The sequence below is a fragment of the Phacochoerus africanus genome, chromosome 6 (assembly GCF_016906955.1).
Source record: "Phacochoerus africanus isolate WHEZ1 chromosome 6, ROS_Pafr_v1, whole genome shotgun sequence".
NCBI classification, from domain to species: Eukaryota; Metazoa; Chordata; class Mammalia; order Artiodactyla; family Suidae; genus Phacochoerus; species Phacochoerus africanus.
The window spans coordinates 36605127-36621724 of NC_062549.1; the positions used below are offsets into that span (position 1 = coordinate 36605127).

At 43.5% G+C, this 16598-nt stretch overlaps 1 protein-coding gene and 1 long non-coding RNA gene across 6 annotated transcripts in view; one reads left to right on the top strand and one right to left on the bottom strand.

The window, feature by feature from the left end:
* Positions 1–1498: 1498 nt before the first annotated feature.
* Positions 1499–9493, top strand: LOC125129142 (uncharacterized). Of its 3 annotated transcripts, none has more exons than XR_007135422.1 (5): positions 1499–3306; positions 3492–3637; positions 5454–5597; positions 6598–7069; positions 9191–9493. It is a non-coding gene; the product is annotated as an uncharacterized LOC125129142 (long non-coding RNA). The 3 variants fall into 3 exon arrangements; XR_007135423.1 differs by lacking the exon at positions 9191–9493 and having other exon boundaries at positions 6598–6780; positions 6931–7202; XR_007135421.1 differs by lacking the exon at positions 9191–9493 and having other exon boundaries at positions 6598–7202.
* SPAG1 (sperm associated antigen 1) overlaps positions 4297–16598 on the bottom strand; it is a 97781-nt gene continuing 85479 nt past the window's right edge. For all 3 annotated transcript variants that reach the window (XM_047783524.1, XM_047783525.1, XM_047783526.1), the window contains 3 exons: positions 7512–7676; positions 5430–5801; positions 4297–5333 (listed from right to left, as the gene is read on the bottom strand). In XM_047783524.1, the coding sequence (XP_047639480.1) occupies positions 5202–5333; positions 5430–5801; positions 7512–7676 (669 nt within the window). In that variant the 3' untranslated portion in view covers positions 4297–5201. The remainder of the gene's footprint in view (positions 5334–5429; positions 5802–7511; positions 7677–16598) is intronic.

The window sequence follows — 16598 nt, forward strand, 5'->3', positions numbered from 1 at the left end:
AACTACACAGAGTCCCCGGCACAAAGTGGAGCTAAAAAAAAAAAAATCACCTGCAATTATTTTAATTGAAATATATTTGACGCACAACATTGTCTGAGTTTTACAGTGTGCACCATGTTATTTGATACATTTATCTACCGCGATATGATTGCTGCTGTAGTGCTGGCTAGCCTCTTTACCACATCACGTAATTATCATTTCTTTATGGTGGGAATAATTAAGATCTAGTTTATTATTAAGTCTGATGTTTATAATATTGTCTACAATCACTATACTGTGCGTTAGATCTCCAGGACTTACTTGTGTAATCGTTGTTAGCTTGTACCCTTAACATCTCTTCTGTTCCTCCACCTCCAACCCCCCGGTATCCACCATTTTATGCTCTGTTTTGTGAGTTCATCTTTAAGATTCCACATATACGTGATAGCCTACACATTAGTCTCTGACTTAATGTCACTTAGTATAATATCCTTAAGGTCCATCTGTGATGTCACAAATGGCAGGATTTCCTCCATTCTCATGGCTAAGTAATATTCCTTTGTGTATATATATTCTATATCTTCTTTAACTATTTGTCAGTTGATGGGCACTTTGTTTCCATATCCTGGCTGTTGTGAATGCTGCTGCAATACACATGGGGATGTATGTATTTCTTTGATATCTTGTTTTCATTTCTTTTGGGTGTATACCCGGAAGTGGAATTGCTAGATCACATAGTAGTTCTATTGTTAATTTTTTGAGGAAGTTTCATATTGTTTTTCATAGTGGCTGCACCAATTTACATTCCCATTAGCGGTAAGTCTCTTGTCTCTTTAAAGATAGCCATTCTAACCAGTGTGAGATGATATCTCATTGTGGGTTTTTTTCGTTATTTTGGTTTTTTGTTTGGTTGTTTTTTAGGGCCACACCTACAGCATCTCCAGATTTGAGCCACATCTGTGACCTACCCTACAGCTCATGGCAGTGCTGGATCCTTAACTCACTGAGCGAGGCCAGGGATTGAACCTGCATCCTCATGGATACTAGTTGGGTTCGTGACCTGCTGAGCCACAGTGGGAACTCCCTTCACTGGGGTTTAGATATGCATTTCCCCGATGCTTAGGGATGTTGAGTATTTTTTGTGTCCCCATTGGCCATTTGGATATCTTTGGGAAAATGTCTAGTGTCTCCAATCATTTTTTAAACCGGTATGAGTTTTGAATAGTATGAATTCTTTGTGTTTTGGTTATTAACTCTTTGGTATTAACTCTTTATTTGGTACGTATGCCCTGCCAAGTATTTGCTCCCATTCTGTAGGCTGCTTTTCCATTTTGTTGGTTTCTTTTTCTGTGCAGAAGCTTTTTGGTTTGATGTAGTCCCACTTGTTAATTTTTTGCCTTTGTCATATGTTTTTGGTGTCATAGACCAAAAAATCATTGCCAAGACCAATATCAGGAAGCTCTTTGTTTTCTTCTAGAAGTTTTACAGTATCCGATCTTAAAAATCTTTGATCCATTTTGAGTGAATTTTTGTGAGTATAAAAGGAATCGTTTCTTTCTTCTGCATTTGTTTATCCAGTTTTCCATATACCATTTGTTGAAGAGACTATCCTTTCCCCATTGGGTATTTTTGGTTCCCTTAATATTAGTTGACCATATATGTGGGGGTTTAATTCTGGGGTCTCTACTCTGTTCCATTCTGTGTATCTATTTTTATACCAGTCCCATACTGTTTTAAATACTATGGTCTGTGGTATAGTTTGAAACCAGGAAGTATGATGCTTCCAGATTTGCTCTTCTCATAATTTTGTTATTTGGGGTCTTTTGTGGTTCCATACAAATATTTAGGATTTTTTTTCTATTTCTGTGAAAAATGTCATTTGAATATTGATAGGAATAACATTGACTCTATAGATGGCTTGGGTAGAAATGGACATTTTAACAGTATCAATCCTTCCAATTCATAAGCATTAGATATCTTTCCATTTGTCTGCATCGTCTTTGGTTTCTTTCAACAGTCTTGTAGTTTTCCTTGTACAGATCTTTTACTTCATTGATTAAATCTATTCCTGGTATTTTGATGCTATTGGGAATGGGATAGTTTTATTTTTCAGATGTTTCATTGTTAGTGTACAGAAATGCAGCTGACTTGTGTGTGATGATTTTGTATCCTACTAAATTCATTGATTACGTCTAACAGTTTTTTGGTTGAGATTTTGAGATTTTCAATATGGTCATCCCTTGGTATCTGCAGGAGACTGATTTCAAGAACCTCCACTGACACCCATGGGTGCAGAGGGCTGACTGTATCATCTCTTTGCAAATGAAAATTTTACTTCTTCCTTTCTGATTTGGATAGATTTTCTTTCACTGTCTTGCCTAACTGCTCTAGTGAGGACTTAGAATGCTAATATTGAATAAGAATGGTAAGAGGGGGCATCCTTGTCTTATTCCTGATCTTAGAAGAAAAACTCAATTTTTCACTGTTGAGCATGTTTGCTGAGGGCTTGCCACATCTGCCCTTTATTTTGTTGAGGTATATTCCTTCCATATCCAATCTGTTGTGGAAAAGATGCTGCATTTTGTTATATGCATTTTCTGTGACATTTCTTTCATTCTATTAATGTGGTGTATAACATTTATTGACTTGTGTATGTTGAACCATCCTTGTATCCCAAGGATAAATACCCCCTAAGGCTTATATTTAGTTGCTCCTATATTGAATGCACACATCTTTATGATTGTTTTATCTTGTTTACCAAACCTCTTTATCATTACATAATGACAGTCTTTGCTGCTTGTTATTGTTTATTGAGTTTCCTCAAGACAGCAAGTCTGAATTTTTTATCTGCTAAATCACAGTATCCTGTGGCTTTCAGCTCAGGTGTTGGGGAATTATTGATATCTTCTGGGGTGACATATTTTCTTGTTTTTTCATGTTTCCTATATTTCTCCATAGCTGTTTTTGCATGTGACGTAGCAGACCCCTCCTAAAATCTTGACTGGCTGCCCTCAGCTGGGATGCGGATCCCTGGTGTTGCCACATCAGGGGTTTGCTCAGTTTTGAATGGGTAGACCTGTTCCACTCGTCTTGTTCTGTCTTGGGGCAGAATTCTCAACCTTTTATGTTTCCTCTCCTTAGAACTCCCCAGGCTGGCTGCTGGAAACCTCTCTTTTGTTTTCCAGAAGATGGTGGCATAGCTCCAGTTGTAATTCCTCCCTTACTCATGGACTCTAGTCCATTTTCCTGAGCTGCTCCAACCACTGGGCCTGCTCTCACTGCCACACTCGGGAGATGCAGAAGGATCCGGCCACGGAATGGGAGCAGGTATGGGTTTAGCACTTGGGATGTTGGGCACCCACAGGCCCAATGGGGAGATCGCTGAGTGGGCTACTCCCCGAGGCTTGCAGGCAGACCTCGTGTGGGTCCTGAAGCAGTCGGCAGGAACTGTGCTCCTTTAATGCCCTTGATAGTTTTATCTCTTGCCTTTACTTTCTCTTCCCTTCCTTCAGTCATGAAGGTCCCACCCCAAAGCTCTGGGTACTGCTGTGGGGGAAAGAGGTTCTGCCAGGAGGGACCCCAACAATAGGAATGGCCTGGCACTGACTCACTGCTTCCCACCTCCTCCAGGAGAAGATGTCTGTGCAGCTCCTACTGGGTATGTGATTGTCAACGAAAGAGAACGTTTCCTTTTTATTTTTCCTCCTATAAAGTTACTAACACTTCATCATTTACTTGTACAAAAACTTAGTATCATTAACAAGGGGCAAAATAGTTTGCTTGCTTGAGGACTAGCGTTAAATACTCATTACAGTAGATGTCATCTATGAACTTAGGAAAGAATAGTTTAAAAGAAAAATGGCACAGTGTGAAACCATTTCCCTGCAATACTTTAAAATATATTCTAGAAGTTCCCATTGTGGCTCAGAGGGTTAAGAACCTGACTGGTTTATCCATGCATGAAGAGGTGGGTTCGATCCCTGGCCTCGCTCAGTGGGTTAAGGATCTGGCATTGTCCCCAGCTGTGGCATAGGTCGCAGATGCGGCTCAGATCCAGCTTGGCTGTGGCTGTGATGTAGGCTGGCAGCTGCAGCTCCGATTTGATCTGTAGCCTGGGAATTTCCATATGCTGCAGATGCGGCCCTAAAAAGAAAAATATACACATATATTGTAACTATAAAATATTATATAAAATAATAATGGATATGGTCAAAATAAACATGACAGTCATCTTTCATCAGCAAGTCTAAAGAATAGAAAAATGTTCCAGAAAAAAAAAAAACTGACCAAAGACTAAAGGAATAAATGACAGCACAGTGACAGAGACCTGAATGTTTTATTGTAAGAAACTCTTGGGCTTTGACCCAGTTAACAAGGGACCTCTCCATACGATCCGGTCTTCACTTTCCCTTCTACACGGAGGGAGTAAGTCTGATCATGCTTAAAGGAGGGGAAAAAAAAAGAGACAGAAGACATAGAACATGGAGGAAAACGAGGAAGTGACAGTTTAAAGAGAAATGCAGGTTTAGTTGCTTTTATATAGCAGTGGTTTTGTTATCACTTATGTCAGCAATCCATAAGGGAAATTAGCTTTTAAAAATCTAGTTAAAAAGTGGTAGAATTTTTGGCAATTTCTGCTCTTAATTATCAGGCAATACTTCCATTTTAGACAAAAATAAGTTCCTCTTATAGCTCTAAATAATCACAACTCATTTAATAATCATTTCATATTGCTGCATTTCATCTTTGTGGACTCTAGTCCACCAGTAGTATAAAATGGGGTTTATACTATCTCAGCAGGAAAATAAAGGTGATGTAAGAATCACGGGTAGTGATTTTCACTTTTAAAAATAAATTTTCAAGAAAAAGACTTCTATCAGACTTAAGAGGACTCTAGAACCCAAAGAAACATAAATTTTTAACAAGCTATGGAAAGAAAATGTATAATATAAATTAAAATGTATTTTAACAAGTTCCAAACATACTTATTATTAAATATAAAGATGTTAGCTCTGGTATATAGGAAAATATTTACAGCGAATAAAAAGGAGATTGTAGAATATATGTGTTCTATGTATAAAAATAAGTAAAAATATTTTAGAGTCCAGACCAAGGGATCTTTTCTAAGGCAGGTTTTATCCACGCAACTCTATTGCCATACCATCTCATTAGCAGGCTGGAACACATTCATGCCTGGAAGCCAATCTAACAGTAATCTTGACTTAAGACTCATACTGCCTTTTGAGGGCCTGTACATCTTCCAAGGTGAAGTGTTTGCTTGGGGTGTCTGAGAGGTCATCAAAGAGCTGCTGGATCTGCTCCTCTTGGCCCTTCCTAATGAGAGTCAACGTCATCTGAAAGAAGAGAAAAATTAGGTAGCAGAGATTTTCAGGGTCTAAAAACCCTAAACAACAATTCAATCTCTGTGAATAAGACATGTGGCCACTGACCTTAAACCTTTCTGCTTTACTCAGATACAGAAGATGCTGATACACCAAAGAGGGATCTTTCTCAATAAGATGGGTTTTCAGAGACTGAATGAGGAGGATGAATGCATCCCCTTCAAGTTTGTTGCTCAGCAGCACTGGCAGATCTTTCGGTTCCGTGATGGATAACAGGTGCGCACAGGCTTCTTTATCTTTCCTCGTGCTGATGGCGTTTATAACCTGACCAAATTCGTAGGCGTTGTTAGGCTTGGTGATCGATAATTTTTCATAAAATTCCCGTGGCCCGTTGCTCGTGTCCCCCTTCTCAGAAGCAAGGCAGTCTGTGGCGATCTCCTCCGAGGTCCTTTCAGGCTCTTCTTTATGGCCTTCATTCACCTTCAGGAGAAAAAAAATTACTGTGACACAAACAACAGCCACTGCACACATTCCAAGTTACTTTTTTTTTTTTTTTTCTCCAAGGGCTGAACCTGTGGCAGAGGCAAGTTCCCAGGCTAGGGGCTGAAGTGGAGCTGCAGCTGCCAGCCTACGCCACAGCCACAGCAATGTGGGATCCGAGCTATATCTGCGACCTACACCACAGCTCATAGCAATGCCAGATCCTTAACCCACTCAGCAAGGGCAGGGATCAAACCCGCAACCTCATGGATACTAGCTGGGTTCATTATCACTGAGCCATAATGGGAACTCCTGAAGTCACCTTTATTAAAATGGGAAGGAACTGAAAAACACACATTGACTATATTTTAATCACATTCTAAGTGAAAAATATACAACCTGTAATGAATCATAAAATCTACTTTTTAAGAATTTTTTTTGGGGGGTTGCACCTGCAGCATATAGAAGGTCCCCAGCCAGGGATAGAACCCAAGCCACAGCAGTGACAGCTGGATCCTTAACTGCCAGGCCACCAGGGAACTCCAAGAAGAAAAGTTTTAAGGTGTGAGTACCAATTCATCAAGGTATTTTTTAGTTTAAAAATTTTTTGACATTGAAAATATCACAATAAAATTTTTATAATTTTCCATGAATAAAAACTGTGTAAAAGACCTGTAACAATTTTGTATCTCTCCTTCATGATGTATTTTACATTTACTTATTTCCTTACAGTTAACAGAGAAATGAACTTACATCTTTGAATTCTCTTAAAATAGTTTTTTTCTTCCCTCCTTAGAGGGAGAAACCTTTGGAGCTTCTTTCACATGGTAGCCTCTTACTCTTGGTGGAAAGGTAACATGATCGGTGGCTTGATACTAGCATTCATGAACCCACGGGAATTGTGAGCTGACGTTCTTCACTAAAGGCAAAGCAAAAAAAAGCTACCGCGCAAGACATGTAGTTACCTAAATTCATAAAGGTAGGTAGGTTTGATCCTGGGGTAGTCCCGGACCCCTGAGGAGGCCGGTCTTGTTTCAGGACACTAAACGTCTGAATCAACAGGGAACATGTCTATGGGGGATGGTGTGCAGGGCCCCTCAAACTGAATCAGCCCTGTGGGGTTCTCCAGGTCGACCTGCAAGCCAAGCTCTATGGCCATAGACTACCAGGGCCACCTGGAGTGGAAGTGATAAAACCACAGGCCAGATGTGGGGGGGAAGGGACCCAGGAAGAAAAGATGCAGACATCTCAACTTCCCTGGACCCAAGGTGGGTAATGCAATGACTCATTATCACGACAAAGGAAAAACCTTGTCAGTATAACCTGTTACAATGTCTTCAAGGACTGTCAGAATATAAACACAAAATTTTAGAAATTCGGGAGTTCTGGTCTTGGCTCAGTGGTTAACAAATCCGACTAGGAACCATGAGGTTGCGGGTTCGATCCCTGGCCTTGCTCAGTGGGTTAAGGATCCTGCGTTGCTGTGAGCTGTGGTGTAGGCTGCAGATGTGGCTCAGATCCTGAGTTGCTCTGGCTGTGGTGTAGTCTGGTGGCTACAGTTCTGATTTGACCCCTAGCCTGGGAACCTCCATATGCCGTGGGAATGGCCCAAGAAATGGCAAAAAGACAAAAAAAAAATTTTAAATTTCATAGCAATATGTCCTCAGAATCCCCCAAAGAGTAATTTCAAAGGTCATCAAATACACGCACCTCTTGAATCTCAATTTTCCTTCTCTCCTTTTCTGGGCTCAATGATGCTGCAGTATCCTGAGTATTAAGCATTCTGGTGACCTCTTCCAGCTCCATCTTCGCCTCAACAATACGTGGGTCTAGTTGGAGAACTTTATGGAGATCATTTAAACTGTTCTGATAATTCTAAAAGTAGGAAGGCAGAGAAGAGAATTTTCTTAACTAAACGGAGAAGGGGCACAGATGAGCCCGAGTGGGAACGGCCACATTATCAGGACCATGCTTACAAAGTCAGGCCTGTGAGGAATTCTTGGGCTACAATATTATAACCCCTAACACGGAGGACATCCTCTATAGAAGAGCCAGCACTGAATCCAGAGTCACAGACTCGAGTTCACTTCTGTATCACAACGTTCATAGTCCCTAACACGCACAGGCATGTGTTGTCTGCTAAGTGAATAAACAAAAGAACAGCAGCACCTGCTCGCAGTAAAAAGAACAATAGCCCACTTAACCTTTCTGAGTTTCAGTTCTCGCATCTTGAAAATAGGGATCACAGGAATTCCCATTGTGGCGCAGGAACCATGACGAATCTGACTAGGAACCATGAGGTGGTGGGTTCGATCCCTGACCTTGCTCAGCGGGTTAAGGATCTGCCATTGCCGTGAGCTGTGGTGCAGGTCGCAGACATGGCTCGGATCCCGCGTTGCTGTGGTTCTGGTGTAGGCCGGTGGCTACAGCTCCGATTAGACCCCTAGCCTGGGAATCTCCATATGCCGCGGGAGCAGCCCTAGAAAAGGCAAAAAGACAAAAAAAAAAAAAAGAAAGAAAATAGGGATCACAAAACCATTACTCTAGTCTTCACTAGGCTGTGGCAGGTAAGAAATGAATAAAATAATATCTGAAAGGCTTAACCTTAAAAAAGAGCTGGACAAATGTTAGCTGTTACCATAATATCCTGTTCCATAAAACCCTTCGAGGTTGTATACTTTCAAATAGGCTCCTAGAGTCAACATTGATTCTACAAAGAAGCAGATGGTACACTGAGCGGTTGAGCTTAACGAAACACAGCCTGGAATCTGGCGGTACAGACAGATGCCACAGAATCACAGGCCGCTGGGCCGGGCCATGTTCTAGAACTACAGGCTGGACCTATGTTTGATTAAACCACAGTGAATACGGGGAGGGAGGCAAAGAATTCCAGTGATGTGAAACCTCTCAAGTATTCATTACACAATGCCCCGTGGGCACTGCAGCACAGGTAAAATAAGGTGGTGGTTCTGTGACATTCCTGGGGGACGGGCTGTAATGCCACAGCCCGTCCCCCTCCACCCAGCGACATACTGGAGCAAGAGGGGTGTGTTTTAAGGGAATAACCTTAACCTGCTCTTGTTTTTTTAAAGTAAATTATTTACAAACCATAGTACAGCACAGCAGTACTAACAAAGCTCCACGCAACACTGTGTCACAACGGCACAGCTGACCCTGCTACAAAAACAAAACACAACACCAACCACGTGACAGGTATTTCCCTCCGAAAGGCAAAGAGGTGGGGCAGCAGGGCAAGCAGAGGGAGTATTCATTCATTCGTCGCTAACTCACCATCCTCAGCATTTTGCAAGTATTGTTATTTTACTCTCGCAATAGCCCTATAAATATTTTTATTGTCCCATTTTTTTTTTATTTTATTGTCTTTTTAGGGCTGCACCTGTGCAATCTGTCTAGTTGGAGGAAACCCAAGAAAGCAAGCCATACACTTAGCAAAGTGTTAAAACAGAGACAGCCAAGTGCGAAGAGAGGGCGGGACAGCAGGAAGGGTGGGGACAGCGTGGGGCAGAGGAGGGGCCGGGCTGCGGGTCAACACAGGTAGTCAGACCACCACCAGCCACCAGCACCCCGAGCCGGGACACTGTGGGAAAAGGACAGCCGGGCCCCCTCGCCCTCATTGAAGCAGATGTCTCATGAAGGGAAACAATAAGAAAACAAATAAAATGAATAAATAAAGCAAGCGTGACTTACTCTCATTTATGCAATGAAGAAAAGCAAGGATTGAGATGGACACCAAAGGGGGACGGTGCCTCCTTGGAGACAGAGAACACAAGACAGAAAGGAAAGCCAGCCATGAGGGGTGGGGGGAATGGGGGGTGCACGTGTGTGTGTGTGGGGGGCAACCAGCAGAGAGAAAAACACGTCTCTGGCAAAAAGGAGAACACTCTTAAGTTGCTAATGACAGCTGTAGCGCAGGTGGCAGATGTGGCTCGCAGGTGGCAGATGTGGCTCGGATCAGATCCTTGGCAGGGGAACTTCTATATTCTGTGAGTTCGGCCATAAAAGGAAAAAAAAAAAGTTGCTAATGACCTAAGGGAAGAAAATAAAGTATCATCGTATGTGTTTGTGATGATAACATTTGCTATCAAAAGATATACTTAAACAACAATAACCATCACTTTAAGGAGCTATTTATTACTCTTTTTGATCTTTTGGCCTGTTAGCACCCCCAGTCGGCTGTAAATTCCCCAGGTGGGCACCAGGTCCACCAGCTCTGAGCTCCCAAAGCTTAGCCTTTGAGTGGTCCTCTTGCAATGAAACACATTGTAAGTAAAAGCAAAATGTTCAGTTATCAGTTATCTTTTCTTGTGAAGAACAGGTGTACATTAAGGAAAGCTAGCACACAGGGGAAAAAAGAATTACAGCCGCTTGAAAACAAAAAAATACGTGACGGGAGTTCCCGTCATGGCCCAGCAGAAACGAATCGGACTAGGAACCATGAGGTTTCGGGTTCGATCCCTGGCCTTGCTCAGTGGGTTAAGGATCTGGTGTTGCCATGAGCTGTGGTGTAGGTCATAGACGTGGCTCAGATCTGGTGTTGCTGTGGCTGTGGTGTAGGACGGGAGCAACAGCTCCGATTTGACCCCTAGCCTGGAAGCTCCATATGCTGCGGGAGTGGCCCTAAAAAGCAAAAAAAAAAAAAAAAAAACGTGAGAAAGCAGAGCTCAGCTGAGAGCTACCAGGCAGGCCCCAGCTCCCCATGAGCCCCCGTGTCACTTCCTTGCAGGTCACCTGGAGGAAGCCCACCCAGGTGAGAATTCTGATGCTTTTGATAAGCAGTGGAAGCCTTGGAAGATCCTGAAATTAAGTTCCCTTGGTGCGTAACTCAAACTACACGGTATGGAAATCAAGCTAGAAGAAATCAAACCGGGCAAACAAGCTGCTGGCCTCCTCCTGCCACCCTAATGGGACAGGATGACTCAAATTTGGGATTATCCTTCTGCATCATAATACAACTTCTAGACTTCATTCCAAGGAAGTGAAAACGCCTGGTCTCTCATTAGGTACACCTGACTTTGAATCACACCAACGAGTGCAAAGAGTCAGGCAGCCAGTAGGGTGTTGCAGACCTACCTGTCTGCTGCAGACTTTGGACATAAATAAACCCTTGAGTCATGCAGATTACAACTACCTCGTGTACCCAAGCCCATTCCATTCAAAAACAGTGCAGTAAATTTTCAAGAAGCCGCTCTCCCTTCATGGTGCCACATACTGCCTGGGCAATCTGCTTGATGTCCACCAACGAAGCTGTCGCTAACGAAAAAGGGAGGGGTCAGGTGGCCTGGGCGCTGTGAGTACTGAGTACAGCGCAGCTGGGGGGCACCCACATTCACCTGCAGTGGGAGGGCGGCACCCCCCCATTTCCATGGGGCAGAAGCTCCTGCGCTTGGGGCCCTTCTGGATCTTGCGCTATGCACCTCTTCACCTGGCTGTTCATCTGTATCCTTTATAACAAACATGGAAGGGTGGGGGGAGAGAAGGAGGGGAGGAGGGGAGAATGCAGGGTGCGGGGGGCGGGGGGGGGGGGGCTGCAAGGCCCCACTGATAAGCGGTCACGTCTAATAGCATCAGTACAGGTGCGGCTCCACGGCAGCCTGAGGGGATTTGGGATCTAGAAAAGCCTGATCACTGCAGGCGCCCAGATTGTACTCTTTGTGTCTGATACAGGACACAAAGACATGACCACCCTCTCTCAACAAAACTTGGGTTTTGCAGAATATATTTTTAGGTATTTCCTTCCCTGTCAACAATGAGCATGGAAAGAAAAGAATCAACTCAAACTTAGTAAGGTCCACACTCTTCCCTCTAGCCTCCGCCACCGTGCTGGGCACCCTCCCTGATCAGCCTGCACCACTCAGCACCCAAGACGGGAACCTGGAAGGCAGCCCCTTCATTCCTTCCCCCCCAACATTTTACTGCTCGGCACGGGCTCTCAACTTTACCAGCAAACAACCTTCCATTAATTCCTCAGCTCACCTTCTGTCATGGGCTGAAGTGTGTCCCCAGGAAAAGTCACCTGCTGTGGTCCTAACCCCCAGAGCCTCAGGAGGTTACCTATCTGGAGAAAGGTTCTTTACAGAGACAATCAGGTTAAAATGAGCTTGAGAGGATGGGCCCTAAGGCAATGCGACTGGGGTCCTTCTAAGAGGAGGAACCTGGGACACATACAGGTACAGAGAGAAGACGAGTGAAGACACAGGGAGAAGACACCTGGGGGAGGGTCCTGGAACACATCCTTCCATGACTGTCCCCAGAAGGCACCAATGCTGCCGACACCTTACTCTCAGACGTCCGGTCTTCAGGACCAGGAGAAATAAATTTCTGTGGTTTACACCAGCAACTGTGGTCCTTTGTCACAGCAGCCCTAGCAAACTAATGTACCTTCCTTCTTGTCCCTCTGCCATTACTTTCCTTCAGGCAGCTGCTTCTCAGCTTGGTGGCTTTTCACCAGTCTCCCTACTCCATGCTGGGCCCCAGGGATCCACCTACACTGTCCCCAGATCTGATCCATCATTCAGCCTTTACCACCCTTTGGGCTCCACCCCTCCACCCCGTCACCTACAGGATCAAGCCTCCCCAGCACGGCCTTGGGGCCCCTCATAATCTGACCATCTCTCTCCATCCCAACTCCCACCCGCCCCTGGCCTCCAGCTGTACCAGTTCATGAACCAGTCCTTAAAAGATGCCCATAAGCATGCACAGCACCATCATTCATAATAGCCCCAAACTGGAAACACCTAAATGCCATTAACTGGCGAATATGTAAAACACACTGGTGGTGGGAGTTCCCATCGTGGCGCAGTGGTTAACGAATCCGACTAGGAACCATGAGGTTGTGGGTTCGATCCCTGGCCTTGCTCAATGGGTTAAGGATCCAGCGTGGCCAGGAGCTGTGGTGTAGGTTGCAGACGCGGCTCGGATCCCGTGTTGCTGTGGCTCTGGCGTAGGCCGGTAGCTACAGCTCCGATTCGACCCCTAGCCTGGGAACCTCCATATGCCGCAGGTACGGCCCTAGGAAAGGCAAAAAGACAAAAAAAAAAAAAAGAAAAAAAGAAAAAAAATGGTGGTATATTCATACAACTCAGCAATAAAAGGAGCAATTCCTGATATTTCCACAACATGAATAAAACTCAGATGCTGTGCTGAACAAAAGAAGCCAAAGAGTAGTGTATATTCTGTACGACTGCATCTGTCAATGTCAAAAAGAGGCAAACTACTCTATAGTGACAGAAACCAGATGAGTGGTTGCCTGGGGGTGGGGGTGAAAAGAGTGAGATTAAGGGCAACAGGCAGAGATAACCCTCTGGAGAGATGCAAATGTTCTTTTCTTGGGGCAGTGGAGGCATGAGGATATTCATTCTTCAAAAGTCAATGACTGGAGTTCCTGTCATGGCACAGTGGTTAATGAATCTGACTAGGAACCATGAGGTTGCGGGTTCGATCCCTGCCCTCGCCCAGTGGGTTGGGGATCCAGCGTTGCTGTGAGCTGTGGTGTAGGCTACAGACATGGCTCGGATCCCGTGTTGCTGTGGCTCTGGCATAGGCCGGTGACTGTGGCTCCAATTAGACCCCTAGCCTGGGAACCTCCATATGTCACAGATATGCCCTAGAAAAGGCAAAAAGACAAAAAAAAAAAAGTCAACAACCAAATTAAGAGAACAGTCCCATTTACAGAATTGCATTAAAAAGAATAAAATACTTAGGAATAAATTTAACTCAGGAGGTAAAAGACCTGTACACTGAAAACTCTAAGACACTGATGAAAGAAACTGAAGATGACACAAATCAATGGAAAGATGTTCTGTGCTCACGGATGGGAAGCATTCATATTATTAAAATGTCCAGGCTGCCCAAAGTGATCTACATATTCAGTGAAATCCCTAGCAAAATTCCAGTGGCATTTTCCACAGAAATAGGAAAAACAATCCTAAACTTTGTATAGAATTACAAAAGACCCCAAGTAGCAAAAGCGATCTTGAGAGAGAAAGAAGAACGAAGCCGGAGCCACCATGGTCCCTGACTTCAAACGATATTACAAAGTTATGGCAATCAAAACAGTATGGTGCTGCCATAAAAATAGACACAATGGAACAGAACAGAGAGCCCAGAAATAAACCTGTGCACTTACAGTCAGTTAATTTAAAACAAGAGAGCCAAGAACTCTCAAGGAAAGGATAGTCTCTTTGAACAATGGTGCTGGAGAAACTGGACAACCACATGCAAAAGAATGACACTGGACCGCTATCTTAGCTGTACCAATAATTAAGTCAAAATGGACTAAAGTCTTAGATGTAAGACCTGAAACTTAAAACTCCTAGAAGAAAACATAGGTCGTAAAAAGTTCCTTCATTGCTTTTGGTGGTGATTTTTTTGTATTTCTCCAAAAGCAAAGACAACAGAAGTAAAAATAAATAAGTGGGACTACTTCAAACTAAAAAGCTTCTGCAGAGCAAAAGAAACCACAACAAAATGAAAAGGCAACATACCAAGTAGGAGAAAATATCTGCAAATCATGTACCTGATGAGGGGTTAATATCTAAAATGTAGAAAGAATTCAAACAGGAGTTCCTGTCGTGGCACAGGGGAAACGAATCCGACTAGGAACCATGAGGTTGCAGTTTCGATCCCTGGCCTTGCTCAGTGGGTTAAGGATCTGGCGTTGCTGTGAGCTATGGTGTAGGTTGCAGATGCAGCTCGGATCTGGGGTGGCTGTGGCTGTAGCTGTGGCCAGCAGCAACAGCTCTGAGTAGATCCCTAGCCTGGGAACCTCCATATGCCACGGGTGTGGCTCTAAAAAGACAAAAAAAAAAAAAAAAAACCTCAAATACCTCAATATTAGAAAAAATAATACTCCAATAAAAAGGTGGACAGAGGAACTGGATAGAGAATACATAGAGATGGCCAAAAGGTACATGAAAAGGTGCTCAACATCCCTAATCATTAGGGAAATGCAAATCCAAATCACAATGAGATATCACCACACTCCTGTTAGAAGAGCTAATATCAAAAAATAAGAGATAACAAGGGCTGGTGAGGATGCGGAGAAAAGGGAATCCTTGTGCTCCATGCTGGAAAATGTTAACTGGTGCAGCCACTGTGGAACGCATTATGGAGGCGCCTCAAAAAAATAAAAATACAACTACCATATGATCTACCCATTCTACTTCTGGGTATTTATCCAATGGAAATGAAAACATGAAAAGATATCTGCACTCCCATGCTCACGATAGCGTTATTTATAATAGCCAAGACACAGAAGCAACCTAAGTGTGAATGGACGGATAAAGAAGATGTGGTTTATCTACACAACAGAATATTATTCAGCAATAAAAAGAAGGCAATCCTGCCATTTGTGGCAACACAATGGACTTTGAGGGCATTACGCTAAGTAGAATTAGTCAAAGACAAGTACATGTGAGCTCAGGTATATGTGGAATCCACACCCCACCCCACCCCCCCACACACAAACCCATCCCAAATCCCACCAATAACAATCTGAACTCATAGAAAGAGGACAGATTGGTGGTTGCCAGAGGGAAGCTGAAGAAGGGATGGAGGATGGGCAAAATGGTTGAAGGTGCTCAAAAGGGACAAAATTCTACTTAGAAAATAAGTAAGTCATGGAGATGTGTGTGCAGCATGATGACTAGAGATAATACTGCATCATATATTTCAGAGTCTAAAAAAAATAAATCCTAAAAGTTCTCATCTCGGGAGTTCCCGTAGTGGCGCAGCAGAAATGAATCTGACTAGGAACTATGAGGTTGCAGGTTGGATCCCTGGCCTTGCTCAGTGGGTTGAGGATCTGGCATTGCCATGAGCTGTGGTGTAGGTCATAGACATGGTTTGGATCTGGGGTTGCCGTGGCTGTGGTGTAGGCTGGCAGCTGTAGCTCCAATTAGACCCCTAGCCTGGGAACCTGCATATGCCTTGAGTGTGGCCCTAAAAAGCAAAAAAAAAAAAAAAAGTTATCATCTCAAGAAAAAAATATATAAATATGTGTGAACTGGACATATTGTGATCATTTCACAAGCATACAAATATTAAACCACTATGCTGTACACCTTATACTAATATATCAATTATATCTCAATTAAAAAAAAACCTTAAAGAGAAAAAAAAAGTGACTTGTACACTTACAATGTGTGAATGTCGCTGTATTAAACCTTAAGCAAATTGATTCTTTAAGAATACCATTTCAGGAAATGCCATATCCCAGTATGTTCTGATTTTTATGACGTTATTTTCAACAAATGTGAACACTCACAAAAGTTTTCCATGCAGAAGAATCAGCAAAAAGCAAAGTGTAATTACACACACTTTCCTTGAAAATAATGGTGACGTTTCCTTAGAGAAGAATGCCACTCTCTAGCCTAACACTGACCACTGGCCAGTTTAAGGCCCAAATCACCATGAACTTCCCAACCTCTGACATTTCTCTACCAACCTCCATCTTCTGATCTGATCCCCTCCTCCCACACTCCCACTTCCATTCTGATGCCCTCCTCCAGTGGCGCTGCTGGTGGCTGTCAGTAAGTCAGTAGTAAACCCTCCTGTCCCATATAGTGGACCTATGACAACTAACAACATTCCTGAGAAAACCAGGAAATGAATCTTTGTTTTTTCTTTTTGGGGCCGCACCCACAGCATATGGATTCTTCCCAGGCTAGGGATCAAATTGGAGCTGTCGCCACTGGCCTACACCACAGACACAGCAACACAGGATCCAAGCCGCGTTTGCGACCTACACCACAGCTCACAGCAACGCCAGATCCTTAA